Source organism: Coregonus clupeaformis, chromosome 16 (assembly GCF_020615455.1).
Source record: "Coregonus clupeaformis isolate EN_2021a chromosome 16, ASM2061545v1, whole genome shotgun sequence".
Taxonomy (NCBI): Eukaryota; Metazoa; Chordata; class Actinopteri; order Salmoniformes; family Salmonidae; genus Coregonus; species Coregonus clupeaformis.
In genome coordinates, this window is record NC_059207.1 from 22,117,397 (window position 1) to 22,138,138 (window position 20,742).

The following is a 20,742-nucleotide window of genomic DNA, read 5'->3' on the forward strand; positions in this document are numbered from 1 at the left end:
TAGGTCCTAGGCTACAGGATGTTCTATAGGTCCTAGGCTACAGGATGTTCTACAGGTCCTAGGCTACAGGATGTTCTACAGGTCCTAGGCTACAGGATGTTCTACAGGATGTTCTACAGGTCCTAGGCTACAGGATGTTCTATAGGTCCTAGGCTACAGGATGTTCTACAGGATGTTCTACAGGTCCTAGGTTACAGGATGTTCTACAGGTCCTAGGCTACAAGATGTTCTATAGGTCCTAGGTTACAGGATGTTCTACAGGTCCTATGCTACAGGATGTTCTATAGGTCCTAGGCTACAGGATGTTCTATGGGTCCTAGGCTACAGGATGTTCTATAGGTCCTAGGTTACAGGATGTTCTACAGGATGTTCTACAGGTCCTAGGTTACAGGATGTTCTACAGGTCCTAGGCTACAGGATGTTCTATAGGTCCTAGGCTACAGGATGTTCTACAGGTCCTAGGCTACAGGATGTTCTACAGGTCCTAGGCTACAGGATGTTCTACAGGTCCTAGGCTACAGGATGTTCTACAGGTCCTATGCTACAGGATGTTCTATAGGTCCTAGACTACAGGATGTTCTACAGGTCCTAGGCTACAGGATGTTCTATAGGTCCTAGGCTACAGGATGTTCTATAGGTCCTAGGCTACAGGATGTTCCATAGGTCCTAGGCTACAGGATGTTCTATAGGTCCTAGGCTACAGGATGTTCTACAGGTCCTAGGCTACAGGATGTTCTACAGGATGTTCTACAGGTCCTAGGCTACAGGATGTTCTATAGGTCCTAGGCTACAGGATGTTCTACAGGATGTTCTACAGGTCCTAGGTTACAGGATGTTCTACAGGTCCTAGGCTACAAGATGTTCTATAGGTCCTAGGTTACAGGATGTTCTACAGGTCCTATGCTACAGGATGTTCTATAGGTCCTAGGCTACAGGATGTTCTATGGGTCCTAGGCTACAGGATGTTCTATAGGTCCTAGGCTACAGGATGTTCTACAGGATGTTCTACAGGTCCTAGGTTACAGGATGTTCTACAGGTCCTAGGCTACAGGATGTTCTATAGGTCCTAGGCTACAGGATGTTCTACAGGTCCTAGGCTACAGGATGTTCTACAGGTCCTAGGCTACAGGATGTTCTACAGGTCCTAGGCTACAGGATGTTCTACAGGTCCTATGCTACAGGATGTTCTATAGGTCCTAGACTACAGGATGTTCTACAGGTCCTAGGCTACAGGATGTTCTATAGGTCCTAGGCTACAGGATGTTCTATAGGTCCTAGGCTACAGGATGTTCCATAGGTCCTAGGCTACAGGATGTTCTATAGGTCCTAGGCTACAGGATGTTCTACAGGTCCTAGGCTACAGGATGTTCTACAGGATGTTCTATAGGTCCTAGGCTACAGGATGTTCTATAGGTCCTAGGCTACAGGATGTTCTACAGGTCCTAGGCTACAGGATGTTCTACAGGTCCTAGGCTACAGGATGTTCTACAGGATGTTCTACAGGTCCTAGGCTACAGGATGTTCTATAGGTCCTAGGCTACAGGATGTTCTACAGGATGTTCTACAGGTCCTAGGTTACAGGATGTTCTACAGGTCCTAGGCTACAAGATGTTCTATAGGTCCTAGGTTACAGGATGTTCTACAGGTCCTATGCTACAGGATGTTCTATAGGTCCTAGGCTACAGGATGTTCTATGGGTCCTAGGCTACAGGATGTTCTATAGGTCCTAGGCTACAGGATGTTCTACAGGATGTTCTACAGGTCCTAGGTTACAGGATGTTCTACAGGTCCTAGGCTACAGGATGTTCTATAGGTCCTAGGCTACAGGATGTTCTACAGGTCCTAGGCTACAGGATGTTCTACAGGTCCTAGGCTACAGGATGTTCTACAGGTCCTAGGCTACAGGATGTTCTACAGGTCCTATGCTACAGGATGTTCTATAGGTCCTAGACTACAGGATGTTCTACAGGTCCTAGGTTACAGGATGTTCTACAGGTCCTAGGCTACAGGATGTTCTACAGGTCCTAGGCTACAGGATGTTCTATAGGTCCTAGGTTACAGGATGTTCTACAGGTCCTAGGCTAAAGGATGTTCTATAGGTCCTAGGCTACAGGATGTTCTACAGGTCCTAGGTTACAGGATGTTCTACAGGTCCTAGGTTACAGGATGTTCTATAGGTCCTAGGCTACAGGATGTTCTACAGGATGTTCTACAGGTCATAGGCTACAGGATGTTCTACAGGATGTTCTACAGGTCCTAGGCTACAGGATGTTATATAGGTCCTAGGTTACAGGATGTTCTATAGGTCCTAGGCTACAGGATGTTCTATAGGTCCTAGGTTACAGGATGTTCTATAGGTCCTAGGTTACAGGATGTTCTACAGGTCCTAGGCTACAGGATGTTCTATAGGTCCTAGGCTACAGGATGTTCTATAGGTCCTAGGTTACAGGATGTTCTATAGGTCCTAGGCTACAGGATGTTCTACAGGTCCTAGGTTACAGGATGTTCTACAGGTCCTAGGCTACAGGATGTTCTATAGGTCCTAGGTTACAGGATGTTCTACAGGTCCTATGCTACAGGATGTTCTATAGGTCCTAGGCTACAGGATGTTCTACAGGATGTTCTATAGGTCCTATGCTACATGATGTTCTATAGGTCCTAGGCTACAGGATGTTCTACAGGTCCTAGGTTACAGGATGTTCTATAGGTCCTAGGTTACAGGATGTTCTACAGGTCCTAGGCTACATGATGTTATATAGGTCCTAGGCTACAGGATGTTCTACAGGATGTTCTATAGGTCCTAGGCTACAGGATGTTCTACAGGATGTTCTACAGGTCCTAGGCTACAGGATGTTCTACAGGATGTTCTATAGGTCCTAGGTTACAGGATGTTCTACAGGTCCTAGGCTACAATATGTTCTATAGGTCCTAGGTTACAGGATGTTCTACAGGTCCTATGCTACAGGATGTTCTATAGGTCCTAGGCTACAGGATGTTCTATAGGTCCTAGGCTACAGGATGTTCTATAGGTCCTAGGCTACAGGATGTTCTATAGGTCCTAGGCTACAGGATGTTCTACAGGATGTTCTACAGGTCCTAGGTTACAGGATGTTCTACAGGTCCTAGGCTACAGGATGTTCTACAGGTCCTAGGCTACAGGATGTTCTATAGGTCCTAGGTTACAGGATGTTCTATAGGTCCTAGGCTACAGGATGTTCTACAGGTCCTAGGCTACAAGATGTTCTATAGGTCCTAGGCTACAGGATGTTCTACAGGTCCTAGGCTACAGGATGTTCTATAGGTCCTAGGTTACAGGATGTTCTACAGGTCCTAGGCTACAGGATGTTCTATAGGTCCTAGGCTACAGGATGTTCTATAGGTCCTAGGTTACAGGATGTTCTATAGGTCCTAGGCTACATGATGTTTTACAGGATGTTCTACAGGTCCTAGGCTACAGGATGTTCTACAGGATGTTCTACAGGTCCTAGGCTACAGGATGTTCTATAGGTCCTAGGCTACAGGATGTTCTATAGGTCCTAGGTTACAGGATGTTCTATAGGTCCTAGGCTACAGGATGTTCTATAGGTCCTAGGTTACAGGATGTTCTACAGGATGTTCTATAGGTCCTAGGCTACAGGATGTTCTACAGGATGTTCTACAGGTCCTAGGCTACAGGATGTTCTACAGGATGCTCTATAGGTCCTAGGTTACAGGATGTTCTACAGGTCCTAGGCTACAAGATGTTCTATAGGTCCTAGGTTACAGGATGTTCTACAGGTCCTATGCTACAGGATGTTCTATAGGTCCTAGGCTACAGGATGTTCTATGGGTCCTAGGCTACAGGATGTTCTATAGGTCCTAGGCTACAGGATGTTCTACAGGTCCTAGGTTACAGGATGTTCTACAGGTCCTAGGCTACAGGATGTTCTATAGGTCCTAGGCTACAGGATGTTCTATAGGTCCTAGGTTACAGGATGTTCTACAGGTCCTAGGTTACAGGATGTTCTACAGGTCCTAGGTTACAGGATGTTCTACAGGTCCTAGGTTACAGGATGTTCTATAGGTCCTATGCTACATGATGTTCTATAGGTCCTAGGCTACAGGATGTTCTACAGGTCCTAGGTTACAGGATGTTCTATAGGTCCTAGGCTACAGGATGTTCTATAGGTCCTAGGTTACAGGATGTTCTACAGGTCCTAGGCTACAGGATGTTCTACAGGATGTTCTACAGGTCCTAGGTTACAGGATGTTCTACAGGTCCTAGGTTACAGGATGTTCTATAGGTCCTAGGCTACAGGATGTTCTACAGGATGTTCTATATTCCTTTAAACAGGGGAAGGGGAACTAGCTACAACTTGTTGACGGCGCTCACCACAAAAAAACAAAACAAAAACAGGAAGTGGTCAGGGGCCAAGATTCAACAGTTCTAGAATTTTCATCAAAAAAGCCTATAGAAGTTGATGCGATGCCGGTGCTGTTTAAATGCTGCGATGCCGGTGCTGTTTAAATGCTGCGATGCCGGTGCTGTTTAAATGCTGCGATGCCGGTGCTGTTTAAATGCTGCGATGCCAGTGCTGTTTAAATGCTGCGATGCCGGTGCTGTTTAAATGCTGCGATGCCGGTGCTGTTTAAATGCTGCGATGCCGGTGCTGTTTAAATGCTGCGATGCCGGTGCTGTTTAAATGCTGCGATGCCGGTGCTGTTTAAATGCTGCGATGCCGGTGCTGTTTAAATGCTGCGATGCCGGTGCTGTTTAAATGCTGCGATGCCGGTGCTGTTTAAATGCTGCGATGCCGGTGCTGTTTTTAAATGCTGCGATGCCGGTGCTGTTTAAATGCTGCGATGCCGGTGCTGTTTAAATGCTGTGATGCCGGTGCTGTTTAATAGCTGCGATGCCGGTGCTGTTTAAATGCTGCGATGCCGGTGCTGTTTAAATGCTGCGATGCCGGTGCTGTTTAAATGCTGCGATGCCGGTGCTGTTTAAATGCCAACTTCTTTTTTTCAAAACAACAAAGACATGAGGGCAGACAGAAACACCAACACACACTCAAATTGTGCACTCTGTAATATACACACACTCACACACCTGTCCGGTAACACCCACCTGTCCTGAGGATGCTAGCAGGTTGATGGTGGTCAGCAGCATCCAGCCACGTGACGCCTCCTCGCTCTGGTTCACCTCCAGGAACTGGACTATGGCTCGACTGGCTGCCTCTGTGGACAGAACACACATACACATCATCAGTATATAAATGTACGTATTACATTACAGTACAATACAACAGGAACTGGACTATAGCTCGACTGGCTGCCTCCGTGGACAGAGCACACACCACAGCTGTACATATCATCTTCTCATCCTGCCATAATCAGTGTTTCAGTATAATGTACAGTTTGTTATTTTTGTGCAAATTAAAGAGCCCTGTTTTGATCTTTTACAGCAGAAGGCTCAGAGCAGGTGGCAGAAGAGAGAGAGAGAGAGAGAGAGAGAGAGAGAGAGAGAGAGAGAGGGAGGGAGAGATGGAGGAGGAGGAAGAGGGAGGGAGATGGAGAGATGGAGGAGGAAGAGGGAGGGAGATGGAGAGATGGAGGAGGAAGAAGGAGGGAGAGATGGAGGAGGAAGAGGGAGGGAGAGATGGAGGAGGAAGAGGGAGGGAGAGATGGAGGAGGAAGAGGGAGGGAGATGGAGAGATGGAGGAGGAAGAGGGAGGGAGATGGAGAGATGGAGGAGGAAGAAGGAGGGGAGAGATGGAGGAGGAAGAGGGAGGGAGAGATGGAGGAGGAAGAGGGAGGGAGAGATGGAGGAGGAAGAGGGAGGGAGATGGAGAGATGGAGGAGGAAGAGGGAGGGAGATGGAGAGATGGAGGAGGAAGAAGGAGGGAGAGATGGAGGAGGAAGAGGGAGGGAGAGATGGAGGAGGAAGAGGGAGGGAGAGATGGAGGAGGAGGAAGAGGGAGTGAGAGATGGAGGAGGAAGAGGGAGGGAGATGGAGAGATGGAGGAGGAAGAAGGAGGGAGAGATGGAGGAGGAAGAGGGAGGGAGGGATGGAGGAGGAAGAGGGAGGGAGAGATGGAGGAGGAAGAGGGAGGGAGAGATGGAGGAGGAAGAGGGAGGGAGAGATGGAGGAGGAAGAGGGAGGGAGAGATGGAGGAGGAAGAGATGGAGGAGGAAGAGGGAGGGAGAGATGGAGGAAGAGGGAGGGAGAGATGGAGGAGGAAGAGGGAGGGAGAGATGGAGGAGGAAGAGGGAGGGAGAGACGGAGGAGGAAGGTGATGAGGAGGAAGAGAGAGCTTCCTGACAGCTTCCTTAAAGAGGTGTGTGTGCCCATCTGGCTGGATGTTTCAGATCTTCTCCCAAACAGACTGAAGATAGCAGCAGCCGTGCGTTTGGTCGCTAATCAAAGGAAAGTGAACCTCCGTCATAGCTTTGAATAACGACAGACTGATAACTCACACACACACACCTGCAGAGAGAACTGACTAGCGTATCTACCGTGCTGGGGAAACACTAGTAGGCAGATAAAATGAGGTTTTAAAAGCCTTTGGCTAAGGGGATGAGGCTAACATCAAATAGTGATGAATGGTTTCTCATGCTGGGTAACTGTCAGTTATCATTCTGGGTAACTGTCAGTTATCATTCTGGGTAACAGTCCGTTATCATTCTGGGTTACAGTCCGTTATCATTCTGGGTTACAGTCCGTTATCATTCTGGGTTACAGTCCGTTATCATGCTGGGTTACAGTCCGTTATCATTCTGGGTTACAGTCCGTTATCATTCTGGGTTACAGTCCGTTATCATTCTGGGTTACAGTCCGTTATCATTCTGGGTTACAGTCCGTTATCATGCTGGGTTACAGTCCGTTATCATGCTGGGTTACAGTCCGTTATCATGCTGGGTTACAGTCCGTTATCATTCTGGGTTACAGTCCGTTATCATGCTGGGTTACAGTCCGTTATCATGCTGGGTTACAGTCCGTTATCATTCTGGGTTACAGTCCGTTATCATGCTGGGTTACAGTCCGTTATCATGCTGGGTTACAGTCCGTTATCATTCTGGGTTACAGTCCGTTATCATTCTGGGTTACAGTCCGTTATCGTGCTGGGTTACAGTCCGTTATCATGCTGGGTTACAGTCCGTTATCATGCTGGGTTACAGTCCGTTATCATTCTGGGTTACAGTCCGTTATCATTCTGGGTTACAGTCCAATATCATGCTGGGTTACAGTCCGTTATCATGCTGGGTTACAGTCCGTTATCATTCTGGGTTACAGTCCAATATCATGCTGGGTTACAGTTCGTTATCATGCTGGGTTACAGTCCGTTATCATGCTGGGTTACAGTCCGTTATCATGCTGGGTTACAGTCCGTTATCATTCTGGGTTACAGTCCGTTATCATTCTGGGTTACAGTCCAATATCATGCTGGGTTACAGTCCGTTATCATGCTGGGTTACAGTCCGTTATCATTCTGGGTTACAGTCCGTTATCATTCTGGGTTACAGTCCGTTATCATTCTGGGTAACTGTCAGTTATCATGCTGGGTTACAGTCCGTTATCATGCTGGGTTACAGTCCGTTATCATGCTGGGTTACAGACCGTTATCATTCTGGGTTACAGACCGTTATCATTCTGGATTACAGTCCGTTATCATGCTGGGTTACAGTCCGTTATCATTCTGGGTTACAGTCCGTTATCATGCTGGGTTACAGTCCGTTATCATTCTGGGTTACAGTCCGTTATCATGCGGTGTTACAGTCCGTTATCATTCTGGGTTACAGTCCGTTATCATTCTGGGTTACAGTCCGTTATCATGCTGGGTTACAGTCCGTTATCATGCTGGGTTACAGTCCGTTATCATTCTGGGTTACAGTCCGTTATCATGCTGGGTTACAGTCCGTTATCATTCTGGGTTACAGTCCGTTATCATTCTGGGTTACAGTCCGTTATCATGCTGGGTTACAGTCCGTTATCATTCTGGGTTACAGTCCGTTATCATGCGGTGTTACAGTCCGTTATCATGCGGTGTTACAGTCCGTTATCATTCTGGGTTACAGTCCGTTATCATTCTGGGTTACAGTCCATTATCATGCTGGGTTACAGTCCGTTAATATTCTGGGTTACAGTCCGTTATCATTCTGGGTAACTGTCAGTTATCATTCTGGGTAACTGTCCGTTATCATGCTGGGTTACAGTCCGTTATCATTCTGGGTTACAGTCCGTTATCATTCTGGGTTACAGTCCGTTATCGTGCTGGGTTACAGTCCGTTATCATTCTGGGTTACAGTCCGTTATCATTCTGGGTTATAGACCGTTATCATTCTGGGTTACAGTCCGTTATCATGCTGGGTTACAGTCCGTTATCATTCTGGGTTACAGTCCGTTATCATTCTGGGTTACAGTCCGTTATCATTCTGGGTTACAGTCCGTTATCATGCTGGGTTACAGTCCGTTATCATTCTGGGTTACAGTCCGTTATCATTCTGGGTAACTGTCAGTTATCATTCTGGGTTACAGTTCGTTATCATGCTGGGTTACAGTCCGTTATCATGCTGGGTTACAGTCCGTTATCATGCTGGGTTACAGTCCGTTATCATGCTGGGTTACAGTCCGTTATCATGCTGGGTTACAGACCGTTATCTTGCTGGGTTACAGTCCGTTATCATGCTGGGTTACAGTCTTACCATTCTGGGTTACAGTCCGTTATCATTCTGGGTTACAGTCCGTTATCATGCTGGGTTACAGTCCGTTATCATTCTGGGTTACAGTCCGTTATCATTCTGGATTACAGACCGTTATCATTCTGGGTTACAGACCGTTATCATGCTGGGTTACAGTCCGTTATCATGCTGGGTTACAGTCCGTTATCATGCTGGGTTACAGTTCGTTATCATGCTGGGTTACAGTTCGTTATCATTCTGGGTTACAGACCGTTATCATTCTGGGTTACAGTCCGTTATCATGCTGGGTTACAGTCCGTTATCATTCTGGGTTACAGTCCGTTATCATGCTGGGTTACAGTCCGTTATCATGCTGGGTTACAGTCCGTTATCACTCTGGGTTACAGTCCGTTATCACTTCGGGTTACAGTCCGTTATCGTGATGGGTTACAGTCCGTTATCATGCTGGGTTACAGTCCGTTATCATGCTGGGTTACAGTCCGTTATCATTCTGAGTTACAGTCCGTTATCACTCTGGGTTACAGTCCGTTATCATGCTGGGTTACAGTCCGTTATCATTCTGGGTTAGAGTCCGTTATCATTCTGGGTTACAGTCTTACCATTCTGGGTTACAGTCCAATATCATGCTGGGTTACAGTCCGTTATCATGCTGGGTTATAGACCGTTATCATTCTGGGTTACAGTCCGTTATCATGCTGGGTTACAGTCCGTTATCGTGCTGGGTTATAGACCGTTATCATTCTGGGTTACAGTCCGTTATCATGCTGGGTTACAGTCCGTTATCATTCTGGGTTACAGTCCGTAATCATTCTGGGTTACAGTCTTACCATTCTGGGTTAAAGTCCGTTATCATTCTGGGTTACAGTCCGTTATCATGCTGGGTTACAGTCCGTTATCATTCTGGGTTAGAGTCTGTTATCATTCTGGGTTACAGTCTTACCATTCTGGGTTACAGTCCGTTATCATGCTGGGTTACAGTCCGTTATCATTCTGGGTTAGAGTCTGTTATCATTCTGGGTTACAGTCTTACCATTCTGGGTTACAGTCCGTTATCATGCTGGGTTACAGTCCGTTATCATTCTGGGTTACAGTCCGTTATCATGCGGTGTTACAGTCCGTTATTATGCGGTGTTACAGTCCGTTATCATGCTGGGTTACAGTCCGTTATCACTCTGGGTTACAGTCCGTTATCATGCTGGGTTACAGTCCGTTATCATTCTGGGTTACAGTCCGTTATCATGCTGGGTTACAGTCCGTTATCATTCTGGGTTACAGTCCGTTATCATTCTGGGTTACAGTCCGTTATCATGCTGGGTTACAGTCCGTTATCATGCTGGGTTACAGTCCGTTATCATTCTGGGTTACAGTCCGTTATCATGCTGGGTTACAGTCTTACCATTCTGGGTTACAGTCCGTTATCATGCTGGGTTACAGTCCGTTATCACGCTGGGTTACAGTCTTACCATTCTGGGTTACAGTCCGTTATCATTCTGGGTTACAGTCCGTTATCATTCTGGGTTACAGTCCGTTATCATGCTGGGTTACAGTCCGTTATCATTCTGGGTTACAGTCCGTTATCATTCTGGGTTACAGTCCGTTATCATGCTGGGTTACAGTCCGTTATCATTCTGGGTTACAGTCCGTTATCATGCTGGGTTACAGACCGTTATCATTCTGGGTTACAGTCCGTTATCATGCTGGGTTACAGTCCGTTATCATTCTGGGTTACAGTCCGTTATCATTCTGGGTTACAGTCCGTTATCATTCTGGGTTACAGTCCGTTATCATTCTGGGTTACAGTCCGTTATCATGCTGGGTTACAGTCCGTTATCATGCTGGGTTACAGTCCGTTATCATTCTGGGTTACAGTCCGTTATCATGCTGGGTTACAGTCCGTTATCATTCTGGGTTACAGTCCGTTATCATTCTGGGTTACAGTCCGTTATCATTCTGGGTTACAGTCCGTTATCATGCTGGGTTACAGTCCGTTATCATTCTGGGTTACAGTCCGTTATCATGCTGGGTTACAGTCCGTTATCATTCTGGGTTACAGTCCGTTATCATGCTGGGTTACAGTCCGTTATCATTCTGGGTTACAGTCCGTTATCATTCTGGGTTACAGTCCGTTATCATTCTGGGTTACAGTCCGTTATCATGCTGGGTTACAGTCCGTTATCATTCTGGGTTACAGTCCGTTATCATTCTGGGTTACAGTCCGTTATCATTCTGGGTTACAGTCCGTTATCATGCTGGGTTACAGTCCGTTATCATTCTGGGTTACAGTCCGTTATCATGCTGGGTTACAGTCCGTTATCATTCTGGGTTACAGTCCGTTATCATTCTGGGTTACAGTCCGTTATCATTCTGGGTTACAGTCCGTTATCATTCTGGGAATTTCTGACGTACAGGGCCTTCAGAAAGTATTCATACCCCTTGACATTTCCACATTTTTGTTGTGATACAGCCTGAATTCAAAATGGATTAAATAGACTGTCATTATGGGGTAGATGGGTGAGAAAAAACAAAGATAAAACAAGTTTTTAGAAATGTATGCAAATATATAGAAAATTAAATACAGAAATATCTCATTTAAATAAGTATTAAACCCCGAGTCAATACTTCATAGTAGCACCTTTGGCGGCGATCACGGCTTTGAGTCGTTCTGGGTCTGTCTGTATCTGCTCTGCGCATCTGGATTTGTTTTTTTTCCCTCTCATTCTTACTTACAGACTTTCTCAAGCTCTGTTAAGTTTGATGGGGAGCAGCGGTGAACAGCAATCTTCAAGTCTTTCCACAGATTTTCAATGGGATTTCAAGTCTGGGCTTTGGCTGGGCCTCTCAAGGACTTTCACCTTCTTGTTCTGAAGCCATTCCAGCATCGCTTTGGCTGTATGCTTGGGGTCATTGTCCTGTCGAAACTTAAATCTTCACCCAAGTATAAGGTTGTTTGCACTCTGAAGCAGGTTCTCATCAAGGATTTGCGTGTATTTGGCTCCATTCATTGTTCCCTCTATCCTTACCAGTCTCCCAGTCCCTGCCGCTGAAAAGCATTCCCATAGCATGATGCTGCCACCACTATGCTTCACGGTAGGATGGTGTTAGACGGGTGATGAGCTGTGCCTGGTTTTCTCCAGACATGGCACATTGCATTCGGCCAAAGAGTAAAATTTGTGTCTCAGACCACATAATCTTTTTCCTTACACTTTCACGTGCCTTTTTGCAAACTCCAGGCATACTGTCATGTGCCTTTTTCTCAGGAGTGGCTTCCGTCTGGCCACTCTCCCATAAAGCCCAGATTGGTGAAGTGCTGTGGAGACCGTTGTCCTTCTGGCAGGTTCTCCCATCTCAGCCAAGGAACTCTGCAGTTCTGTCAGAGCTTCATTGGGTTCTTGGTCACCTCCCTGAACAAATTCCTTCTTGCCCGGTTGCTCAGTTTGGTCGGACGGCCAGCTCTAGGCAGAGTCTGGGAAGTTCCATATTTTTTTCAATTTCCCAATGATAGCGACCACTGTGCTCTAGGAATATTTCAACACTCTATAAATGGTTTCATACCCTTCCCCAGATATACGCCCTTCACAATTCTATCTCGGAGATCTACGGATAGTTCCATGGATCTCCAGGTGTGTTTCTTTGGAAATCATTTCCAATCAATTGAATTGGCCACAGGTGGACTCCAATCAAGTTGTAGTGACGTCTCAAGGATGATCAATGGAAACAGGATGCACCTGAGCTCATTTTCGAGTCTCATAGCAAAGGGTCTGAATACTTATGTAAATAAGGTATTTCAGTTTTTTTATTTTGTAATAAATTTGCTAAAATGTCTAAAAACCTGTTTTCGCTTTGTCATTATGGGGTGTTGTGTGTAGATTGATGATAATTTTTATTTATTTAATCAATTGTAGAATAAGGCTGTAACGTAACAAAATGTGGAAAAAGTCAAGGGGTCTGAATACTTTCCCAATGCACTGTATATACAAAATAATGTGGGGGTGTGAATAATTATGTAAATGAGATATTTCTGTATTTCATTTTCAATAAATTTGCTAACATTTCTAAAAACATGTTATCCCTTTGTCATTATGGGGTGTTGTGTGTCGATGGGTGAGATAAAAAATATATATGTTATCCATTTGGAACGCAGGATGTAATGTAACACAACCAAATGTGGAATAAGGGGTTTAAATACTTTCTGTATTTGATTGCATTTGACCCTAATAAAAAAATACTGGTAAAATAATCCTATAACGACATCAGTAACACTGCAATATGGCATGAACCCTTTCAGTTGGATATTTATTGGAGTCAGATGAAGGGTTCAGAGTTCAGATTAATTGTGGTCCGCTATCAGTAACAAAGCGAGATGGGAGGCCGTGCGGTGCGAGGGCCAAATGTATACCGCGTGCGCGTGCGTCAGTGTGTGTGTGTGTGTGTGCGTGTGCGTCAGTGTGTGTGTGTGTGAGAGCATATGGAGCCGTGTAAAGATATCCTTGGCAGTCAGTGGAGTTTATTCCTCTCCAACGGTGGAGGACCAAAATATCAAAGGACTGTCAAGCTGGGTGACAGATTTATCCCACCATTCCACTATCATAAACCAGTCCTCTTTCCCTCACTCACTCCATCCCTCACTCCTTCAATGTCAGTTAGGTCCACATTTCACCCAGACCAGGGGCCATCTCAGAGTGGGATTATTGATCTAGGATCAGGTCCCCCCTGTCCATATAACCTCATTCATTGTGATCTAAAAGGCAAAACTGATCCAAGATCTAATCCTAATTCTAGATCTAATCCTAAATCTAACCCTAACCCTAATCCTAGATCTAATCCAAGATCAGCACTCCTGTCTGAGACTCTTCATACGTACGGCCCCAGCTTTGAAGATCAAACACCGAGCAGGGAGGATGAATATCAAGTAGCTAGCTCAAATCAAGTTAGTAGGTATTTGGGTCATGTTGCTTGGACACCTATCAGAGCTGAATAACAAGACACCAACACTGATCCTGAAGTGTTAGATCAGAAGCTGTGATTAAGTGTTGATGTGCTCAAACAAATCTTACCTGTGGAGACTTTAAACAAATTGGAAAAATCTCTGAAGCTGGAGACACTTATCTCCCTCACTAACTTTAGGCATCAGTTGTCAGAGCACCTTACCGATCACTGCACCTGTACACAGCCCATCTGAAATTAGCCCACCCAACTACCTCATCCCTATATTGTTATTTATTTTGCTCATTTGCACCCCAGTATCTCTATTTGCACATCATCTCTTGCACATCACTCCAGTGTTAATACTAAATTGTAATTATTTTGCACTATAGCCTATTTTATTGCCTTACCTCCATAACTTGCTAAATTTGCACACTGTATATTATATGTATTTCTGTTGTATTTTTTGACTGTATGTTTTGTTTTGCCCCATATGTAACTCTGTGTTGTTGTTTTTATTGCACTGCTTTGCTTTATCTTGGCCAGGTCGCAGTTGTAAATGAGAACTTGTTCTCAACTGGCTTACCTGGTTAAATAAAGGTGAAATAAAAAAATAAAAAAATAAACACCTACCTATTGTACGTTTAATGACTGGGGTGGCAGTTTAGCAACCAGCAGCCCCGACCATGGACTGAGGCAGAGGAGACTGAGGACTGTATTCATCATGTAAATGGTATCACAAGCTAAATACATGAGGTTTTTTGTGCTTAGGGGAAGGATGCTGCTGGACACGGGCTTTGATGATTTAGTACATTTTGAGGGGTGCTGGTGTAACCTAGGTATGGTCATCTACAGTTACGGCAGGCCACATCAGATGGCAGGCTACAACAAAACACCTGTGGTCGTGGATTTTTGGAGGTTAATATAGTGTTGTGAGGAGTAGAGACGCATGTACGCGAGTAGTGCATCTTACTCAACATTTTAACATTTACATTTTTTGTCATTTAGCAGACGCTCTTATCCAGAGCGACTTACAGGAGCAATTAGGGTTAAGTGCCTTGCTCAAGGGCACATCGACAGATTTTTCACCTAGTCGGCTCGGGGATTAGAACCAGAGACCTTTCGGTTACTGGCACAACGCTCTTAACCACTAAGCTACCTGCCGCCCCAAGATGCATGGAGTTTTTTTTATTTTATTTATTTTTATTTTTATTTCACCTTTATTTAACCAGGTAAACCAGTTGAGAACAAGTTCTCATTTACAACTGCGACCTGGCCAAGATAAAGCAAAGCAGTGTGATAAAAACAACAATACAGAGTTACATATGGGGCAAAACAAACAAAGTCAAAAAATACAACAGAAATACATATAATATACAGTGTGTGCAAATTTAGCAAGTTATGGAGGTAAGGCAATAAAATAGGCTATAGTGCAAAAAAAATTACAATTAGTATTAACACTGGACTGATAGATGTGCAAGAGATGATGTGCAAATAGAGATACTGGGGTACAAATGAGCAAAATAAATAACAATATAGGAATGAGGTAGTTGGGTGGGCTAATTTCAGATAGGCTGTGTACAGGTGCAGTGATCGGTAAGCTGCTCTGACAACTGATGCTTAAAGTTAGTGAGGGAGATAAGTGTCTCCAGCTTCAGAGATTTTTGCAATTTGTTCCAGTCATTTGCAGCAGAGAACTGGAAGGAATTGCGGCCAAAGGAGGTGTTGGCTTTGGGGATGACCAGTGAGATATACCCGCTGGAGCGCAGACTACGGGTGGGTGTTGCTATGGTGACCAATGAGCTAAGATAAGGCGGGGATTTGCCTAGCAGTGATTTATAGATGGCCTGGAGCCAGTGGGTTTGGCGACGAATATGTAGTGAGGACCAGCCAACAAGAGCGTACAGGTCACAGTGGTGGGTAGTATATGGGGCTTTGGTGACAAAACGGATGGCACTGTGATAGACTACATCCAATTTGCTGAGTAGAGTGTTGGAGGCTATTTTGTAAATGACATCGCCGAAGTCAAGGATCGGTAGGATAGTCAGTTTTACGAGGGCATGTTTGGCAGCATGAGTGAAGGAGGCTTTGTTGCGAAATAGGAAACCGATTCTAGACTTAACTTTGGATTGGAGATTCTTAATGTGAGTCTGGAAGGAGAGTTTACAGTCTAACCAGACACCTAGATATTTGTAGTTGTCCACATACTCTAGGTCAGACCCTTCGGGAGTAGTGATTCTAGTCGGGTGGGCGGGTGCAAGCAGCGTTCGGTTGAAGAGCATGCATTTAGTTTTACTAGTGTTTAAAAGCAGTTGGAGGCTACTGAAGGAGTGTTGTATGGAATTGAAGCTCGTTTGGAGGTTTGTTAACACAGTGTCCAATGAAGGGCCAGATGTATACAAAATGGTGTCGTCTGCGTAGAGGTGGATCTGAGAGTCACCAGCAGCAAGAGCGACGTCATTGATATACACAGAGAAAACAGTCGGCCCAAGAATTGAACCCTGTGGCACCCCCATAGAGACTGTCATGGGTCCAGACAACAAGCCCTCCGATTTGACACATTGAACTCTATCTGAGAAGTAGTTGGTGAACCAGGCGAGGCAGTCATTTGAGAAACCAAGGCTATTTAGTCTGCCAATAAGAATGCGGTGGTTGACAGAGTCGAAATTCTTGGCCAGGTCAATGAAAACGGCTGCACAGTACTGTCTATTATCGATCGCGGTTATAATATCGTTTAGGACCTTGAGCGTGGCTGAAGTGCACCCATGACCAGCTCGGCAGGGAATGGTTGCCTGCTGCACCGGCAGGGAATGGTTGCCTGCTGCACCGGCAGGGAATGGTTGCCTGCTGCACCGGCAGGGAATGGTTGCCTGCTGCACCGGATAGTAAAGTTTCGAACGTTTGACGGGTTTTGTAAACGTACCTGTTGACTTGTTGGAGGCCCTCCGTCTGATCTCAGTGACCATGAGCCGGGACACCTGGGTAGTGAACTGAAGGAGGTCCTGGAACTTCTCCGTCATGGTGCTGGAGGAAGCGTTCCCAAACACCTGCCATGCACAAAAAGGTCAAAGGATTTATTTAATTTTTTATTTTACCTTTATTTAACTAGGCAAGTCAGTTAAGAACAAATTCTTATTTACAATGACGGCCAAACCCAGACGACGCTGGGCTAATTGTGCGCCGCCCTATGAAACTCCCAATCACGGCCGGTTGTGATACAGCCTGGAATCGAACCAGGGGGTCTGTAGTGACGCCTCAAGCACTGAGATGCAGTGCCTTAGACCGCTGCGCCACTCGGGAGCCCTCTATCCTTAACTCTATCCCTCTATCCGATACTCATTAACTCACACACACAGGTCCACCTAACGTGCTAAGATGACGGACACCCGATGTGCACCTTTGTTAACCATTTCACACCACTGAGTAGGCCTACCCTCTGGTCAAAACAGATGTCCTTGATATTCCCCTTCCCCTCCCTCTACTGAAGGAGATGAATCCTGGCACGTTTGTCTCTCACCCTGTTGAAGACAGGCAGCATCATGTAGAGCTTGTCCTCCTGCTCCTTCTGGGTCATGTGACGTGGCGGGTGGCAGAGCTCGGAGAAGAGACGTCGGAGGTGCATGAGGCCCAGCGCGTTGTCCTGCGGGCTACACTCTTCCTGCCGCGGCCTACCCATGATCCTCTTCACCATGTTCATCTTGAGAGGCTTCGCCAGGCCAAAGCCAGCCCTGAGAAGGAGGAAGAGGGAGAATGACTGTTCATTTATTTCATTTTACTGTACCTTCATCTTACCAGGAAGTGCTTTGAACCTTTTTTTAAATCTATTGAGTGAAGTTGTATTGTTCACTTGTAGAATGGAAATGTCAAATCAAATCACATTTTATTTGTCACACGCGCGGAATACAACAGCACCGTGAAGTGTTTACTTACAAGCCCTTAACCAACAATGCAGAGTTTAAAAGTGAGTAAAATCTGAGGCAGTATGAGAGGCAGTATGAGAGGCAGTATGAGAGGCGCTGTGAGAGGCAGTATGAGAGACAGTAAGAGGGGCAGTATCAGAGGCAGTAAGAGAGGCAGTAAGAGGGGCAGTATGAGAGGCAGTATGAGAGGCAGTAAGAGGGGCAGTATGAGAGGCAGTATGAGAGGCAGTATGAGAGGCAGTATCAGAGGCAGTATGAGAGGCAGTATGAGAGGCAGTATGAGAGGCAGTATGAGAGGCAGTATCAGAGGCAGTAAGAGGGGCAGTATCAGAGGCAGTATGAGAGGCAGTATCAGAGGTAGTAAGAGATGCAGTATGAGGGGCAGTATGAGAGGCAGTATGAGAGGCAGTATGAGAGGCAGTAAGAGGGGCAGTATCAGAGGCAGTATGAGAGGCAGTATCAGAGGCAGTAAGAGAGGCAGTATGAGGGGCAGTATGAGTGCCAGTATGAGAGGCAGTAAGAAAGGCAGAATCAGAGGCAGTTAGAGAGGCAGTATCAGAGGCAGTATCAGAGGCAGTATCAGAGGCAGTAAGAGGGGCAGTATCAGATGCAGTATCAGAGGCAGTATGAGGGGCAGTATCAGAGGCAGTATGAGAGGCAGTAAGAAGCAGTAAGAAGCAGTAAGGGGGGCAGTAAGAGAGGCAGTATCAGAGGCAGTATGAGGGGCAGTAAGATACAGTATGAGGGGCAGTATGAGAGGCAGTATGACGTATGCGTTGCTATGGTGATTTCAGTAAACAAACACTGCAAATCAACATCATGTAGAAAACAACACTACGGCAGACAGCAAAATATGAAATATTTTTACTCTGGCGGCAAGTCCCGTCTACCGTAGCGGCTGATGGCATTCACCGCCAGCTTCAACTGTATTTACTGTTGTTCTCTCATTGAAAACACTGACATCCAGTTTGCCGTCTACCTCGTGCCATCTAAACGCAGCATCAGCCCAGTGACAGCTAACCATCTGGTCAGCATCAGCCCAGTGACAGCATCAGCCACACACTGACTCTCTCTCACACAAACACTGACTCTCTCTCACACAAACACTGACTCTCTCTATCACACAAACACGGACTCTCTCTATCACACAAACACTGGCTCTCTCTCTATCTCTCTCTCTCTCTCTCTCACACACACACACACACACAGACACACACATATACACACACAATTTTGTACTCAGTTGAAAAACAATAATGCAATTATGCATTGCGTTGTGATGTTGTAGGATAGTGTGCAGTAGGTAGGATAACTGTATTGTCCCTAAACCAGATCAATAGGGGAGTTTTTTGAGCCGAGTGTCTCATGTCTTCAGTGTTCTTTCATGCACCTGTCCTCTCTGCTTCCTATCAGCTATTCTTATTTGTTCTTGTGGGTTCATATTGAAAATGTATGCAGCTTTTTAAATGCTTTTATGTGTGGTATGATTGCTAGTTAGCCTAAAGGCCGATCTGGACAAACGATCCACCTACCACTATTGTCACTATGAATGGTGGATAGAGGGCAGGACAGACAGTTAGACTGGTAGACTATACTGACCTATGGTATAGTAAAAGCTAGCGTGTGGAAAAGCCTAGTGCATATGGGAAGGTACTAAAACAGATTGATATAGGGGAGGGGCAGATGAGGAAATGTGGCTAGGATGGAATAAATTATATAGTAAAACCTGTAAAAGAGCGAATGGAAACCAGGAAAAAAAACACACTACCCTCCCCTGTGCCCAATAAAAAAATAACACACTACCCTCCCCTGTGCCCAATAAAAAAAGAATAACTCCTCTCTGGCATTTTCATTCGTTGCCTGTATTCAAAGATTATAGCGTCCCCTAGGAAACACTCATCAACACTTTGGTTCCTACCCTGTCACAATTACTCCTCCCTGGCATTTTCATTTGTTGCCATGTATTCAAAGATTATAGCGTCCCCTAGGAAACACTCATCAACACTTTGGTTCCTACCCTGTCACAATAACTCCTCCCTGGCATTTTAATTCGTTGCCATGTCAAACAACACTGTATTCAAAGGTCCACTATTATATTATAACTACAGAATTAGAATAATCATTCTATTTCCATGATTCCAACAGTTCACCCAAGTGTTTTGCTCTAAATTTACATTTTAGTAATTTAGCAGACGCTCTTATCCAGAGCAATTTACAGTTAGTGAGTGCATACATTTTCATACTGGCCCCCCGTGGGAATCGAACCCACAACCCTGGCGTTGCAAGCGCCATGTTCTACCAACTGAGCCACACGGGGCCCGTGCAAATTGCAACATTTGGTTAAAAATAAGTCCTGGATTGTTTGCCCATGTCGTGCAGCCCTTTGTGACAGTGTGGAAATCATCTCAAATGAGTTCAGGAAATGCAGAACTTGATGCACACTTGTCACCATCGTTACGCGCACCTGCGCCTCATGAGACTCACCTGGACTCCGTCACCTTCCTGATGACCTCCCCTATATCAGCCACTCCCTTTGGTTCCTTCCCCAGGCGTTATTGATTCTGTTCCTGTGGTGCATGTCTGTACGCTACTCGTGTTTCTTGTTTTGTTCCATGTCTTATGTATGATTAAATCCACTCCCTGTACTTGCTTCCCAGCGTACCCATTACACTTAGAATGTATGTGATGCCATCCTAAGGTCACGCACTACTCAGTAAGCACATGTAGAACTTGTATTATTCAAAAAACATAAAATACCGTAAAATACCATCCAATTTGTTTTAAAATACCGTGATCTGATAGTTTGGCCATATCACCCAGCCCCAGGAGAAGGATGTTTGGTATACATTTCAAACTCAAATCATTAGGCTACCAACACCGCCTGCATTTAGGCCTAGTTAGCTGCTTGTTTCACCCATAGGCCTAGACATTTAAGTTGAAACATCTGTAGCCGGTGAGATAAGACAGAGAGACCCAACCTCCCCTTTCTGCCATCGCCTCTTGGCTCCTCTGACACCATCACAATTACATTTGACTCATTTAGCAGACGCTCTTATCCAGAGCGACTTACGGGAGCAATTAGGGTTAAGTGCCTTGCTCAAGGGCACATCGACAGATTTTTCACCTAGTCGGCTCGGGGATTAGAACCAGCGACCTTTCAGTTACTGGCACAACGCTCTTAACCACTGAGCTACCTGCTGACATGGACACAATCGCAAAGTCA

General features: G+C 45.5%; 1 protein-coding gene across 1 annotated transcript in view; it reads right to left on the reverse strand.

Moving 5' to 3' along the window:
- Nucleotides 1-20,742, reverse strand: part of LOC121584483 (WD repeat and FYVE domain-containing protein 3-like) — a 267,617-nt gene that overhangs the window by 170,105 nt on the left and 76,770 nt on the right. The window contains exons 2-4 of the mRNA XM_045225961.1: nt 17,117-17,327; nt 16,523-16,646; nt 5,105-5,214 (exon numbers count right to left, since the gene is read on the reverse strand). Coding sequence (XP_045081896.1) covers nt 5,105-5,214; nt 16,523-16,646; nt 17,117-17,296 — 414 coding nt within the window. The 5' untranslated portion in view covers nt 17,297-17,327. The remainder of the gene's footprint in view (nt 1-5,104; nt 5,215-16,522; nt 16,647-17,116; nt 17,328-20,742) is intronic.